Genomic DNA, 17021 nt, shown 5'->3' on the forward strand with positions numbered 1-17021 from the left:
GTGTGTTGTGTATACCTGCCTTTAAAACAAAATTGGCGGGCTGTCTCGTATTTTTTTTTATTTTTAAAAAAAAAAAAATTTTAAGTACCGGTACAAAAAAAAAAATTGCCGAGGTATTTTTGACGCCAAAATATCAATTTGATGCCAAAATGTCAAGGTACGGTATTGGTACCGGTACCCCGTGTAACACTACCCATGGCTAGTTATGAATACAACAATTTTCACTTTATATTTGTCCTGGAACATGTTTCAAGCAACGTTTACAGACAGTAAAATTTTCTGTTCGGTGTTTTCACTCCCTCATCGTTGCATTGGAAAACAAAGCCGAAATTATTCTACTATCGCTAACTTTGGTCTGTCAACTCTGCCGTTCTCTGCTTGCCATTTTGTTTTCCCGCTTCTATTCTGTGTGAGGGGTTGAGTGGGCGGAACTGCAACAGTGATTGGACATTAGCTCGCAGGGAGGGCTTTTCTGCAGCAGGACACTGGACATGCACGTACACACACAGTGGCGTGTAAAGCATCAATGCAGAATTTGTTGCAGAACCGCAAACCCACAGTCCATAAGTGGGTCTTGTCCCGTGCAGGGTGAACGGTTCGGTCTAAGAACAAGAACCGTTGCTTCCCTAATATATGACCTTATAGATTACTTAGTTTGAGTCTTCAAAACGTTTTTAACCTGTTCCCTAACATCGATTTCTCTTGTTGAACAGACCATCAGAAACATGTTTGGTTTTTTTTCTGTTTTTTTTTCTGTGCCTTTATGCAAGTATGAGAGAAGCAAGTATGGACTAAAAGCCTATTTGAGAACAAGAAGAAAATTACTTAATGGACCTTGTCCCATCTTACTGCTAGGACAAGGGTATGTATGTGATGTAGCCCTTGTACTTACACCTAACCACCCTACCTCTGAAATGCTTTAATTCTTCTGCCAAGCCTTTTTCTGTAAAACATATTTCTAAACTGCCGCAGCCCCTGATCTGGTCACAGTGTTTATAATAAGCTGCAGCCAGGGCTGGGTGATGTGGCTAAAGAATACAATCTTGATATTTTTTTAAATTAATTTTTTTATTATATTTCATTTTTTTTGTTATTCGGGACAATTACAATTTTAATTGAGGTTATAAACCCAACATCTTCTCTGGGTCCCATCTTGTCCCTAGGTGTGCTTGTGAGTGTGAGTGGTTGTTCGTCCCTGTGTGCGCTGCAATTGGCTGGCAACCACTTCAGGGTGTACCCAGCCTACTGCCTGTAGCCAGATGGGATAGGCTCCAGCACCCCAGCGACCCTTGTAAAGTCGCAACCTGGTCTACAGACTGGAACTGTAACTGGTGGTCTTCTACTAATGCCTTGGCTGGGAAGGAAAAGGTTTTGGCGTGCTCTTATTGGCTGAAAAAGCCTCCATTTCCTTGGTTCGCCAAAACTGCAGGCGGCGAGCTAATTAGGTTCATTATCATAATTACGGCAAGTGCTGTTCGCTAGGCGGATGAAGTGGAGTTCCGAACACCGTCTGGTGTTTAAAAGTGGCGTTCCGAACGCCGTTTGGCGCGTTTCAAAATAAACGCGGATCCGCATTGTATGATAACATCGGCCATAAACCAGGAACGAGCGTTAACACTGCAAAAATTTGCCCCGATTCTTGACTGAAAGGATGTCTTCAGAACTCGCACACACAAAATGCGCACTTTCAAATTGAAGTAGCAGCGCTGCGCCGCTGCTGAATGAATACAACGGAAACACTGCAGTTTTGTTGTGTTTCTTAACCATCATAACATTTTCATTTCCTTTGTGTGACCAAAAGCATTTGAGACATAACATCCATGATGTTATCAATAAACTTACTCACAGGCCTCACCAAATTGCAAATAAACTTTTAATTCGCACAAAATTATTAAATCAAATGTCCCACTGCGGTTATTATGAGCAAATTTAAACAAGAAAATACCACAAGGAACAACAATAAAATAACCAAACTTTGGCTGATGCCTCGGAAGATGAATTGTAAGCTGAATGTGGTCTTCAAAGTTGAGGCTGATTTCATCTGTTGAGAGGTCAAACTTCCAAAACATTTAAAGGGACGATGGCCTTACCTGCGAGTGGAATTGACTTTCCACTGATATTTTAACAGTTCCTGAAAATTTCAGGTTTATATCTTTTTTCCTAAGGTAAGGGTTGCTATGGACATTTGAAAGATGCAAGTACCAAAACTTTAAAGCGATACAAAACCTATAACTCATCTTCCAGTATTGGATTATGCATTGTATATAAAGAATAAAAGTGCAAGTATCTTTGGTATCTTATTCCCTGAATTTTATTTTCAACCGATTTAAGTATCAACATAAGAACATACCATGGTGAACGGCATTATCCTTGTCACGTGATCGTGATGACCCGTGCGTAAACAATAGCCGCCTTTGTTTATTTGAATGAGAGTTTGCTGACGTGATTGACAAGAAAAAGGCTGTCTTCTATCCCAAATACTGTGCCAATTCTGATCAGAGTAAAATCCTCACCATGCCAGGTTTCATGTCATTCCGTGTGGGCGTGTGGCGGTGGGGAATGGCCTCTTCTAATGTGGGCTAAAGCGTGCTTAGCACACGACTTGTAGCATGGCCTGTCGAATAAAAGTCAGCCGGATGTTTACTGTCCAGGTTAGGGACCATCTGCAAATTACATTTCCAGAGTGAACATAACCATGTCAACCTTTCTTTCTTTACTCTGGCTACTATTACTATTACTATTTACTGTTACTATTACTATGGCCTTTACTTTCTTTTCTATCACTTTGGTAGATGTTAATCTTGGTCTCTGTCAGACACAAATAAAATGTGGATCACCGTGCTATTAATATGCAAATTCTGAAAGAAAGCATTAAAATACTTGGACATTGACATGTGTACACGTCAAACAGTTCATAAGATCAATATAAAGATGTTTTTTGTGACATTTTTCTTGACTTGTCAGAGCTCTTAGAGATGCAAATGTTTAAAAGCCATTCTGAAATAGAACAACAAAATAAACAAATGACATTTTTCATCATACTACATCTTTTATTTCTGGAGGCCTTTGTCTCTCGTGTCAAATGGGACAAAAGCTATTAGTCCATGAAATGGTGGCCTTTGTTTTAGTGGTGCATTCTGACATGAAGTGCCATGAAAAGACATAGAGCAAGTCACTGTATGGCTTTTGTGAAGATTTAATTAATGGTAATCACATCGTTGTGATAATTTAAATCCTCATCTGTCACTACCAAAGTCGTTCTATAAAAGTTACCTAATTTCTATTCTAATTAGCCTAAAGCAACTTGCTTTTTAGAGCAGGGGAAAAAGGCTGGGTTTTTTTGGGGGGGGGGGGGGTTTGTTGTATTTTTTGCTTCTGTCTGTCTTATTTATGTCACCAAGAACAGGAAGAAAGCCACAGGAACAGTGTACTTCTTATCTAAAGAAATCCCCTATTCCATTACTCAACTTCCCTGTAGTTTTTTTTTTATGTCTCTTTTGACAGTGGTGATTCTAAATGTTCTATTTTTCAACTGGGGGTTTGTAGTTGATTTTGTTAAAGCATCAAATTATGAGTTTCCAGGATTACAGTTGTATGGAGGACCAAAAGTGCCAACATTAAATAAATAAATACACCATTAAATAATTAAATAAAAGTGTCATTAATTAATTAAATGTGTCATTAATTAATTAAATTCACTATGATTATTAATTAATCAATTAATCAATTAATCAATTAATTAATTCATTCATTCATTTATTCATTTTTTTATTTATTCATTTATTTCTCTATTTAATTATTTCATGGTCACTGTGTTGCGGTGTTTCATGAATTTTATTTTATCTGTCAAAATCGCCCGTCAAAGTTAGTGGGCGGGTCCTAACACCTGATTGGTCAATCTGCTCACCAAGTCAAGGCAAATCCATTTCAGAATAGTCAATTGATGCGGAGTGAGTAGCCACTAAACACAATTGATAGGCTGGGTGGCGCTTTTCACCTAAATAGGTGCGTTTCCATTGATTAGACATTAGATTTCCGCTTTTATTAGGTGCTTTTTGAGACGTGCTGAAATGGTAGTTCTTCGCAAAATTTTAACAGAAGCACTTTTTTTCCGCATTTCCTACTAGTCATGTGACTCCGCCCGGTCACAGAGAAAAGGAAGTACAGGATCAGTGGCTCAGCGAGAAGCCACAACGGTGCAAAATGCTCTATTGAACAACTGCTGCAAGTCCAACAACAAACATCACCAAAGCGATCAAAACATTGCAAAAAAAACAAACAAAAAACACACACAAAACAAAATTTGCATTTATGTATGTAAAACGTTACTAACAATAGTAGCAAATTTAAATTCAGCTCAACTTTATTTTGAGAGCACTTTAAAAAAAAAAATCGCTTGCAATGAAAACTGCTGTTGCCAACATGGAATACAAATCAAACATACAAAAACAATTAAAACATTAAATTAACAACATACAAACAGTAAACTCTATCACATTCCAAACGTGTGGACCTAAAAGCCAGCAGATGTCGCTGTTTGACTTGCTGCCCGCGCCACTGCTGTTTCCAGGCATCATAAACAAAGACTTCTTAAATCTCCCTGCATCTATCTATAATATTTTTTAATAGAATTTGAGATATATTTAAAATCCCTTAAATGTATCAAGTCTGAAACACGCAAACAATTTATTCTCGTGACATTGCATGATGCGACCGCCTACATGAACTGCGAGATCTCGAGAGAGAGAGTTGAGGCGGGACATTACGAGAACTACGCCTCAGAAGCAAATTACTCTTCAATGGAAACGCCTACAAGGCAAAATTGTACTTTATCGAAATAAAAGAAATATCGCTTTTATTTTGATGTTGGTTTTGCACAACAACAAGCCTCGATCACTCTATATCAGCAAAAAAATCCATCACCATAGCCGACATGTTGACAACCACTTCAGGCCGAAGCAGTCGCTTAGACAAGATTTGAGTGAATCAGGCCTCAGCCCCGCCCACTAACTTTGACGGGCGAGCTTGACAGATAAAATAAATTCACGAAACACCGCAAAACAGCGACCATGAAATAATTAAATAGAGAAATAAATAAATGAATGAATAAATAAATAAATATATAAATAAATACATAAATAATATATACATAAATAAATATATACATAAATAAATATATAAATAGTTAAATAATCACAGGGAAATTAATTAATGACACATTTAATTAATTAATTAATGACATTTTTATTTAATTATTTAATGGTGTATTTATTTATTTAATTTTGGCACTTTTGGTCCTCCATACAGTTGCAGCGTAACCTGAATTCATACAATTCAGAATTCAAGCAATATACTGTATTTGGAAAAAAAAAATTCTTATTCTGCAGTTGCACAAAACCTCAGCGTACTTAGAATTGCCGTCTTACATGTTACGTTAACTGTCCTAACCAGATCAATGAAGTATTTATCTCTAATCAATCAACTCCATCTAATGTGTTGTACAATCTCCTAGACTTCAGTGGATCATGTGTTTTTTGTAACACTATGGCCCCTTTGTACGGTGACGCCAAAAACCACTTCCACTCTTCTGTCCCACAGGGGCACTTCACTTAAGCCCAATTCACACTGGCTGCGTAACGGACGCGGTGCGTTTCCCGTACGGCGGCCGTATAGATGCCGCAAGGACTGCAATTCACACCGCGTGCGTTGCATGTCCGGAAGTCTCCTCCCGACAGACAACAAGATCATGTGGGGTTCACGCTGGCGTGTTGAGTTCACCCAATAACAACCGTGTATATAGAGTCCTATTTGTAAACAATAGCCACGCTTGCCTGTTGTCACATCGATATGTTATTTGGACATTATTTCTGGGACTTCTACCATGGCTGTTCTCCATGGGTAATTACTTTTTGTGTTTAAAGAGTGTCATTTTGTCGTGTTTAATTTATTCTGAGCTTATTTTTTGTCTTAAATGTCCGACTGATGTCATGCTATGCAGCTAGCTAGCTTCCCTCCCCAAAAAACGAGTTCGCAAACGGTTTTATTTTGAAATATACCGGATTTACCTTAATGCAAGACGCTCGATTTCCTTTCCGGCTCGTGCAATTTCTTCAGCTTCATGCAAATCCGCATGCGGCCTCTGGAAGCTTGCGGAAATCTTCCGCATCACCGCAGTCGTTCTGCACCGCAGACGCACCGCACCGAAGCTGGTGTGAATTGACACGTAGACTTGAATGGGTTCAATCCTTGTGGCGTCCGTATGGAGAACGCACCGCATCCGTTCCGCAATGAGTGTGAATTCGGCTTTATGCTAGCAGTAGTTGCAAATTTATGTTGAAAGCTGATGTATGATGTTTTCTACTTGAGCATTTCAAATCTTATCTTATTTACATCATTTTGGGTTTGACATAAATACATAAAATGACACAGCTAGTGCATCAGTTTATCATACCCCGATGACAAACCTAATCCTAATTTGGGAAACTCTCCCAACTGAGCAATTCAACAATGGTGATTCAATCAATCAGATTTTAATCGAGTGATCAAGATCCAATAATGCTGCTGGTGATTGGATGTGACATTACACGTGGTTGTAGCATGCAGGAAAAATACATACTGGGCATGCCCACTCGGAAATTTCAAATGTTGTAAACGTCCTCTACTATTGCTCGGCCCCTAATAATGTAAAACAGTCGACCATGAAATTACATATTCGTCAACCTAGAAACAGACAATGTGCAATGAGTCAAAGGATGCGGACTGAATGCCATGATCGTGATTGTGTGTTGGGGGATAAGGTGTGCATGAGTGCTGTTTTTTTTTTTTTATAAATTTTTTTAAAGGTAATTAGCATTCCCACTTTGAGCGGGGCTGTGGGAATCCCTTGTAGTGGAGGCGAAGATGCGAATTTGAAGCTGCACATCACAGCAGCTACTGCTTTGTTTCACTCATTTATTGTTAGAACAGTGGTGCCCCATCTCCATCCCAGCTCCAACCTCCTTGCCGCCCAATTCCCCTTTTTAGCTGGAAAATTGAATTGTGTTGGAATGCTATGTGGCTCTTTCTCTAGCACTTGAATGGCCTCTTCAGTATTTCACACCAAGGTGTCCTTCAGGGTGCGAGGTCAGGCTACCAAAACAGCCTCTAGTGGCAGATTAGGACCAATTAACATCTTTGTTCACAAAGGGCTTGGCAGTTGAACAGACTGCATGGTGACCCACACTGCGGTTGCATGCTAAGCCAAGAGACCGCTGCACTTGAGCTGAAGTAGAAAAGAGGGGTGGAGAAAGTTTTCCAAACCTAATGGGAATTGTTGCTACTTCACAACTCATGAACATATAGTCGATTGAGTAATGGTGATTGTTATGAAGTGAAAGCAAACTACCTTCACTTTTTTACTGCAGTGGCACATAATGACCTACAGTGAAGTGCCTTGGTTATGTTTTTATTACGATGGGAAAAGTGCAACTATACATACAAAAGTTATGCACTCTTGCACACGGGCTTAGTGCCACCAGCCATGTTGCAAGGAATCAAAAGAAATCAATCTTAAAAACACTTGAACAACCTCTGATTCCCCCCCCCCCCCACAAGGATAAGAAGCCATTTAAGATTTTTGGCAGACTACAATAAACTAGCTGTTTTTAGTGGTTTGACCTAAACACTTGTATTTCATTGAAGGAATACTTCGATAATTTAAGAAAAAGATGCATAAAAAAGTAAGATAAAAAAAAAAGATTCTTCATAAAATGTAATATGACTGAGGGACGACGGGGCGCTCTTTGTTGCAGAAACCAATGTCACGCGCTATTGCGACATAGACTGTGGAATACTGTCACTGTCTTGAACATCAGATTACATGCACATGTTGGTTAAACACTTAATCAGGGCTTCCTCCTGAAAACTTTCGAAGCCCAGTCCAAACAAAGGGGGTGCTCGTGCATGCCACAAATTAAATGCCCTGAATCCTATTTGTCGAAATGTAGAAATGAACAGTGCTATTCAAGTTACTTTTGAAAAGTGTTATTGTTACTTCTCTGAAAAAGTAACTTATTACTTTACAAGTTATTCAATTATGAAAGTAACTACTTTAAGTTACTTTACTTTAAAAAAAAGATATAAAAAAAACGATTTAACAAACCTTTTACTATTACCCAATTAATCATGATTAATATTTTCTTCATAATCGAGCATCCCTAGGAAGATCAAGCAGTGAGTAATGTTTAGATGCTTCTCTGTATACATTACTGCAGCGTCTTGTATGAATAGCCGTTCTTTTGAGTGATTAGTGTTAACGAGTCAATAACGCTTTCCATTGTGCATTAGCCTTGAGTTAGCTACATTCGGGAAACAAGCTAAAAAAAAAAAAAGTTTTTGCATATAAGTGTGCACTGTGTGTAATTCTCTTCATTTTGTGTGCAGAGCCAAAAATCAGATTTGAATTGAATGGTGACACAGTCAAAGATTCCCACCCCGAATCATTATATCCTCATTACACATGTAACAGTGTCTTAAAAGTCATGTACAGATGGTGCTTCGACGGTACTTGCCTGTGTGAGCTACAATGAGGTCAATAACTTCTTGTCCCTGTCTTCTTCTATGGCAGGGGTGCGTCGGCCCGTGGGCCGGACCCGACCCGCCTTCACTTTTGGCCCGGCCCCCTGAACAATACCAGAGGACCCCCCCAAAAGTGGGGGGAAAAAAAATTAATCCTTGACATGCACAATCGCCCATGAGCTCAGCCCTTCAGTCTGATGTTGCTTCCCGTTGTTATCAATGCCCACTTTTCAACAAGTAAACAATGGTTGTGACCAAATCCACAAGGCTGGGTCCTCCGAAGGCCGAATTTTCCGGCTGCACAACGTCACCCCCGGCATGACTAGACAACACGCACAGACTTGAATGGAGTGTCGGTCAATGCGCAACTGACAAGCAGCATTGAAAATCCATGGAATGGTCATGGATTGTCAATGCTGCTTGTTGACTGACACTCCCCGGAATTACAACGCATGCATGTGCGTTGCGTCTCCGCTCTGGTGAAGTGTTTTGTTTTAAAAACAAGATCAAACATATCAAATATGTTAGACACTCATCTCAACATCTCATGAGACAAAAAAAAATCAGCAAAATTACGTGCACTTATGGCGCCAGACTTTAGTTAAAGTGGTGACGTTCCTGCTCCCCCGCTCTTTCCCTCCTTCCTCTCTGTTTCAATGAGCATTTAAATCACAGCTTTTCACGATTACGTAATCTCGTTCTCAAACCTTGATTTCATGCAAATGCAATTAATCTTTCAGCCCTAGTTAGTAGCGTTTTCGGTATACAGAAAAGCAGAATTGGGCGCGTCAATGAAGTTTGAGTTTACGTCCATCGTCAGCAGTCAAGACACCCTTCCGTCATCGTCAATCTGTCAATAACACAAGTCAAACTGCATTATAATCACCAATGAGTCATTCACGGACCTTCTGTCAGTATTGACGGAATTCCCACCAGCACTGACTGATTCACGGACCTTCCATCAGGAATGCCCACTTTTTTTTTGTCAGGCTTGCATCAAACTCCATGCGCTAGGCGTTACTAACACACTGCATAACACACTTCGAAAGTCATTGTTTGTGACATCAATAACTGTCATGGTTTTATGAAATAAAATTACAAACATGTTAAAAATACAGACAAGAACATATCTAAGTAAAATGCAGGGTTTATAGTCATATAATCATTGTGCATTTTAGACATGCTTTCAATTAAAGTGCAGTGTGTCAAATGGAGAACACTGATTGGCTATTTAGCTAGAAAATGCAATCATTGCTCTGGGCGAAGAGCTCCGCTGGCCAATGAAATCACATTACTTCATTACACCACATTAAATGAGTGATGTGCTCATTTATTAGTTCAATTAGTTAATTGAATTCATGTGGATCTTTTGTCTCTTTTGTAGTAAAGATAATGACAATTGTCTGAACTTTGATTTGTGTTTTGATATATTTTTGGAATGAAAAAAAAAAAGATCACTCGGGCAGGTTACTGGAGGGGAAAACTAGCAACTAATTTGCATTTCCTGTCTAGCAGAGCCAGTCACCGCGATTGTTACTAATATCAATTCGCAGAAAAAGCAAAATGACAAAAAAAAGTCCGTTAATACTTAACCATTTTGATCAAAATCACTGTTTGTTTTTTTTGTTTTTTTAATTACTTTGTTCCCGCCTGCACCATAAATGTTTTGAGCAAAATTGTGTCCATTCAATGGATTTCACTTAATAAAACCATGACTATGGACTGCACAGCAAACAATATGGGTTCCTTAGTTGTCATGATGTGAAAGATAATGATTTTTAGTGTCTGGCTAAAGTGACCGGTACTTTAATCACACTTGCTTTGCTGTTAGAATGTGATACAATACAGGCTGTGATAATTTGCAGTACTGTTTGTTTATTCATAACATGATTGCGATACTCTTCCAACGGTGCGTGGAAGACATGACAGAAGTAGCTATGGCTGCCAAAATTGACAAATTACATTGATGGACGAAAACCCCCATCCGTCAATGCTTAGTAAGTTTCCCATCAATCGTCAACACAATGGATGTCCATCATTGACGGATTGACAGACCTTCCTTCAATGTTGACGGAATGCCCACCTCTGCAGAACAGTGACACGCAGAAAAGACCTGAGAATGTTCACCTTACAGGCAGTGCAGGAGCTTTTTGTTTCTTCTGATCCATGAAATGTAATAAGTGAAAATAAAGCTGTAGTTCAAGGAAATTATTGGGCACGTCAACTTTTTATCCATTATTCTTTTTCTGTCAGGTCTTCTTTATAGTGGTGGTTGTTTAAGTTACCAGTGATTTTCTGTAACCTTCTTTACTGATGACCCATTATTTAGCAATCTTTTATGAAGATGGTCAGAGCTTGCCTTGCATCAATATAATTGCCCATGCTCTTTGTGGGCAAGTGAATTTTATACATTTTTATGACATTTGCCTGCCTTTGACATTTGGACCGGGAGCATGTAGTGCAGAAAGCTGTGCAAATCTTACAGTTAAAGGTCAACTTATGATTATTCACTGCAATTATTGCGAGGAAGCTCACATGTTGATTGGTAGCTTTCAACCACTAAAGAAAATTGTAATGCGTTATTCATTATATAACCTCTATTTGATTGTTATGTAGACTTTTGAAATAAATCAGAAAATGAACTATTTTGGAACTGTCTTGTCTTTCAGCTTATTCTACAGTGTCAGGAGTGAATGGACCCTTAGTCATTCTGGATAATGTCAAGGTGAGGCAACTAGTAATGTTCTTAATGTTTGTTTGAATCATATAAGTTTTTATATGTATGTAACTTAAAATAGCTCTGTACTTTTTATGGCTCATACTGTATTATTGTGTTGTGAAACATAATCTATTTAAGCCCCTATCCCATTGAGCTGTGAATGTTGGTTTCGACGGTTCGGAATATGTTGCGTTTGTGTCGCATATGTCTTCATAAATATTCATTGTTGTCGCAAATCCATCATTTCGCCAACATTTTGCTTTTAATACCGTTGCAAACATCAGTGGTGTCCAAACTTTTTCATTTGCGGGCCACATACAGAAAATCAGAAGGACGCAAGGCAAGGCAAGTCAAGTTTATTTGTATAGCACATTTCATACACAAGGCAACTCAATGTGCTTTACACGAGGAAAGACAACACATAAGCATCAAAAAACAATAGTTAACATTCAGAGGAAAAAAAATAAATAAATAAAAATAGGTTACAAAATTTACTAAAAAAAAAAGGAAGCAAGGGCCACATAATGTTATGAAGGGGAGTTGTGTTTAGTCCTAAAAATTGTACAAGTAATTTATTTGTGCTTTTGCATGTTTAGAAAAATGCTATAGTATATAAACCAATTTGTTTGTAATATGGCAGTAGGGTTATGATAGTTTTGAAAATTTTCATTTGAGTTAGTTTTTATTAGTTTTCAGGGTGGTTCTGTTAGTTTTTATTAGTTTAGTTCTTTAAAAAAATGCTTAGTTTTAGTTTGGTTTGTTAGTTTCAGTATTAGTATTAGTTTAAAAAAAAAAAAGTATTACTTGTGCGTAATATTTAAAAAAACACCATGGCAGCAACGTCATCTGAAGGTGCTTTTCTATTGGCTGCTGCTACATGACGTCACTTCTGTGTGTCATACTTTCAAACGTCATTAATTCCACTTTATATCAAAATAAATCTACTAAATATCACATTTAAAATCATCCCCAAAGGCTCATGCATTAAATTAATTAGCAAAGACTAAAACGAAGGACATGTTTGCTATAATTATAGTTTGTTTTAGTTAGCTTTGTAAACATAAAATGTAGTTTCAGTTAGTTTTCGTTTTTTTTAAAAGCATTTGCATTTTTATTTTATTTCGGTAACAATATTGTTTTTAGAATTTTAGTTTTTGTTTTTTCATTAGTTTTAGTTAACTAAAATAACCTTTTAATGGTACCTGTTTTTCGATACCCTCCCTTCTTACTTTGACCATCTCCAAACATTTTTGTTTTGTTTATTTGTTTTGTTTATTTTATTTGAACCGAGTCAAATGCCATTTTTAGCATATGTCGCAGGCCACTGAAAAATGGACGGCGGGCCGCAAATGGCCCCCGGGCCGTAGTTTGGATACCACTGCAATACGTCATAAGACGTGTCTACAAATTTCATTACGAGGCCCCATTCTTAAATTCACTCTGACGCCTGTTCATAAATGTGAGAGAGTGCTTGTGTTCAGGCGGGGTGCGCTCTTTATGGGGGAGTGTGGCTCTGCTTGGAGTAGCACACGCGTGGAAATATAATTCCAACAATGAAAAACAAAAATGTAGCTTGAAGACATTCAATCTAGTTCTAAAATGTTCAAATTAAAAAATATTTCAGCAGTCAGTATATTTAACAGTATGTGTAATGATTCTGCATGTGATTGATAGTTATGAGAACAAATTATATTTGTTCATATGGTAAGTGTGTTTTATCCGTTTGAACTAGTTCCCCAGATATGCTGAAATTGTTCATCTGACCTTGCCTGATGGCACAAAAAGGAGTGGTCAAGTCCTGGAGGTGATTGGTAGCAAGGCAGTTGTTCAGGTAAGACACAGCCATCCGTAATAACTGACTGGCCCTGTGTAACTATGGAGAGAAATTTGTGTCTTTATTTTCAATCAAACAAAAAAGGAATTTGCAATCAAAAAAAAATTTCAATCAAACAAAAAGGGGATTTGCAATCAAAAAAAAAATTCAATCAAACAAAAAGGGGATTTGCAACCTCAAATAAATTTTAATCAAACAAAAAAGGGTTTTCATATAAAATAAATATTTGCAAACAAAAAAAAACATTTCAAACATGGATTTGTATTTTAATAAAATCTTTTGCAAACATTTTTTTCGTTTTGTTTGCAAATCTGTTTTTTGGTTGCGAATCTGTTTTTTGGTTGCGAATCTGTTTTTTGATTGAAACCTGTTTTTTGGTTGCAAATCTTTTTCTGTGTTGTGTGGGCGGGGTCCTCCGTTCAACCGATGATAGAAGCTTTGTCATTGGTCAGCTTGGAAGCCGCTGCGACAACTTTCATTGGTCAGATAGGAATGGGGGTGTGACAATGTTCGTCTGACTATTTCCTGGTTCATTTTGTCCAGTCGCCGCCAGCATCGAGGTAAATATGACCCCCCCCTCACTTCTAGTTTTCCGTTTTGTTTATCTGACATTTATCTAAAAGCAACCCTTGATCTATCGTTTATCCGGTGATTTGTTCTAACCATTACAATTAACGTAATCACTCACTCAGCATTGCTTAGCCATGTTAGCTAGCTAGGTAACTGATGGTCCGATACATGAGTCAGTCATGAAGCTATGTTGTTGGCAGTCAAAACACAAATATACGGCTATTTTGGGATAGCTGTTAGGATGAAGTTTTGTTGTTGTTTTTTTATACTCATAAAGAAACCTTTGCATTTGTTTCACATACAGGCAGGGCTGGGAATCGAATTTATTTACACTAGCTGCTTCCCCTAAATCTTGGATGTTTGAAGTAGAGATTAAATTCGTGATAATTCTGTGATTATTATTTATTGGTCCTGGTTTTTTACTGTATGAGTCAGATTGAAACAGAAGGGGAATCTGAGTTGTAGGTGTACTTTTGCAATTACACTGACTAGATTTTTTCTTTTAGAGTGCGAGCAGACCAAGGGGTAGAAAATGTAGACATAGCGAGATGCATGTTTACTGTAAGAGGAGCAGGCCAGGGCAGTTTTATTGCTGGTAAAAGCGTACATAACCAGAGGAAAAAACTTTATATGAGTAAAAGTTCTTGGAGTTACTGTAGCTTTCATAAATGTATTTGATATTACAGATCCAGCAAGCTGAAGAGACACGAAGAGACCATCACGGTGAAAAAAGATTCGCAACCAAAAAACAGGTTTCAATCAAAAAACAGATTCGCAACCAAAAAACAGATTCGCAAACAAAACGAAAAAAATGTTTGCAAAAGATTTTATTAAAATACAAATCCATGTTTGAAATGTTTTTTTTTGTTTGCAAATATTTATTTTATATGAAAACCCTTTTTTGTTTGATTAAAATTTATTTGAGGTTGCAAATCCCCTTTTTGTTTGATTGAAATTTTTTTTTGATTGCAAATCCCCTTTTTGTTTGATTGAAAAATTTTTTTGATTGCAAATTCCTTTTTTGTTTGATTGAAAATAAAGACACAAATTTCTCTCCATATGTAACAAGATTGGAATCGAGCGTCATTTGAGAGCATGTTTTGGACCAGATAACTAGTCATGCTAGATTTTTCTTCAACACATTTTAATCATTTCATTTTATTTACATTTATTATTATTTGTTTGCGCTGCTGTCATAAGGTGCGTTTCCATTACCCTTTTTCGCAAAAATAAAAGCGATACTGTACTATTTCGATAAAGTACAATTTCGAATTGTCGGTGTTTCCATTGACGAGAGTTTCGCTTCTGAGGCGCAATTCTCGGAATGTCCCGTCTCGCGAGACCTCGCTGTTCTGACATTCACCCCTCATCGGGCGGTTTCGGGCATTTAGTGTTGTTGTTGTTGTTGTTGTTGTTGTGTATGTCCCTCGGCAGTCGGCAAGCAGTTCTGACACGAAAGCGAGTGGCACCGGACTTCCTACTTCCTGTAATCCTAAAATGTTGTTGTTCCCATGCAGAAGCTGGGTAAAAGGCGGTTTACAAATTGTTAAAAGTTTCTGATGTTTTCTTCTAAATGAACCAGACATGGCAGGACAGGATTTCAAGCTGTCCTCTCCTTCAACTTTTCGAAGGAGTCTCGCTCGATTTCACCTCTCTCTCTTTTACGCTCATGACGTGCAGTAGCCGATACAAATCACTTCAGCATGTAAAACTAAAAATACAAACCCGAAGTTAATAATTCTCAAAACAAATAGTCATTGCAAGTTTAATAAAAAAATACACATAACGTGTTACAGTCCTTTCCTCCGTGACCGGGCGGGTGTCACATGACTACTAATGCACAAAAAGTGTTTCCATTACACTTTTGCGAAATACTTCTTTTTCGATACGTCTCAAAAACCACCTCATGAGAGCGCAAAAACTTTTTTGCGATATTTGAGTTTTTTCGAAAATACGGTGTTTCCATTACCAGCTTACTTTTGCGAAACATGCCTTTTGCGCCAAACTGAGGGTAATGGAAACGCACCTATAGTTTGATTGCTGCATTTAATAATTTAACCTAATCTGCCTCGTCCACAGTGGATCGCCACCTGATCATTTTCCAACTTAGTCTAGCTTCTTCACTATTTTGTAGGGGTGTCACGATTCGCCAACTCCACGATTCGATTTAAATTTCGATTTTGGGGTCACGATTCGATTTTTTTTTCGATTTTTTATTTTTTTATTTTTTTTATTTTTTATTTTTTATTTTCCCCGCTCCCCCACTTTATAACACAGAGGCATATGCTTCTGTAGGCTAAGGCTAGTCTATGATCATTGGTTCTATTCATTGTACAGTAAATCTTATTTCAAAAGATCGGCTACATATAGGTGATGCAATTTCCATATTATTTTTGTGTAAATTTATGTAATATATGATAATTGACATTAGGCAGGAATGATCAAATTCAAAGAATTTATTTACAATATAAAGTTAACCGTCTTGTTCTTACTGAAGTGTAAAATAAAAAATAAAAAAACAAAAACAAAAAGTCACAGTGGGTGCCTGCCATCTATTGACTGTTTTTGGTTACAACAGTGTACAAATATATTGTATCCAAAGTCATGGAACAAATACAGCCTGAACAAACTATATCCCAACATTTACAGTTGCTGGGCATACTGTAGCGTGGTTCAAGTACACTAATTAAATGTTTGAATCCAGCGTTTTCCAAGGCTGCAGGTCTGCTGCTATAAATAGACCTATGGATCTGGCGTTTCGCGCGAGCTGAAGTGTGTGGAAGTTTCACTGTAAATGAGGATGAAATAGTTGGTTGGACCGTTGTTTTCCCACTTCTAGTTGAATTTGATAAATCTAAATCTTTGTGATGCCTGCGTAAATGTCCCGTCATGTTTGTCGTGTTTCCCGTTGTTACGGCTGGCGGCTCGGGCCCGCCGCCGGCTCCGCTCCCCTAGTATGTATGTGTGTGTTTGTGTCGGCTGGTGCCCGTATAATGGTACTTCAGTTTGAATGCGCCAGCGCGACACTCTGATTGGAGGACTGTGCCAGCGCGACACTCCGGCGTCATCAATGCTAATTCTTTACTTTGAAAAGCTAAATTTGTACTATTTTCCCCAACAGTAAGTTACTTTTATAATTTAGTGAAAAGGCACTTATTTTCATCAGAAAGGCTTTTCGCCAAGGACATTTCTCACATAACTTAGTTGGTGAAAACTATGATGTTTTCACCAACTGTACACATTGATTTCCTTTCAGACATTCTCTAATCTACTTCAGGAGACATTTAAAAAAAAAAAAAAAAGGACAAAGAGCAAGATGTCTGAAAGAAATCAGGAACCAAA

At 37.9% G+C, this 17021-nt stretch overlaps 1 protein-coding gene and 1 long non-coding RNA gene across 2 annotated transcripts in view; both read left to right on the top strand.

Moving 5' to 3' along the window:
• Positions 1 to 17021, top strand: part of LOC144001471 (uncharacterized) — a 185964-nt gene that overhangs the window by 76381 nt on the left and 92562 nt on the right. The window lies entirely within an intron of this gene.
• atp6v1ba (ATPase, H+ transporting, lysosomal, V1 subunit B, member a) overlaps positions 1 to 17021 on the top strand; it is a 45343-nt gene that overhangs the window by 2749 nt on the left and 25573 nt on the right. The window contains exons 2-3 of the mRNA XM_077495684.1: positions 11226 to 11281; positions 13008 to 13106. Coding sequence (XP_077351810.1) covers positions 11226 to 11281; positions 13008 to 13106 — 155 coding nt within the window. The remainder of the gene's footprint in view (positions 1 to 11225; positions 11282 to 13007; positions 13107 to 17021) is intronic.

Source organism: Festucalex cinctus, chromosome 14, assembly GCF_051991245.1.
Source record: "Festucalex cinctus isolate MCC-2025b chromosome 14, RoL_Fcin_1.0, whole genome shotgun sequence".
In the NCBI taxonomy this organism is placed as follows: Eukaryota; Metazoa; Chordata; class Actinopteri; order Syngnathiformes; family Syngnathidae; genus Festucalex; species Festucalex cinctus.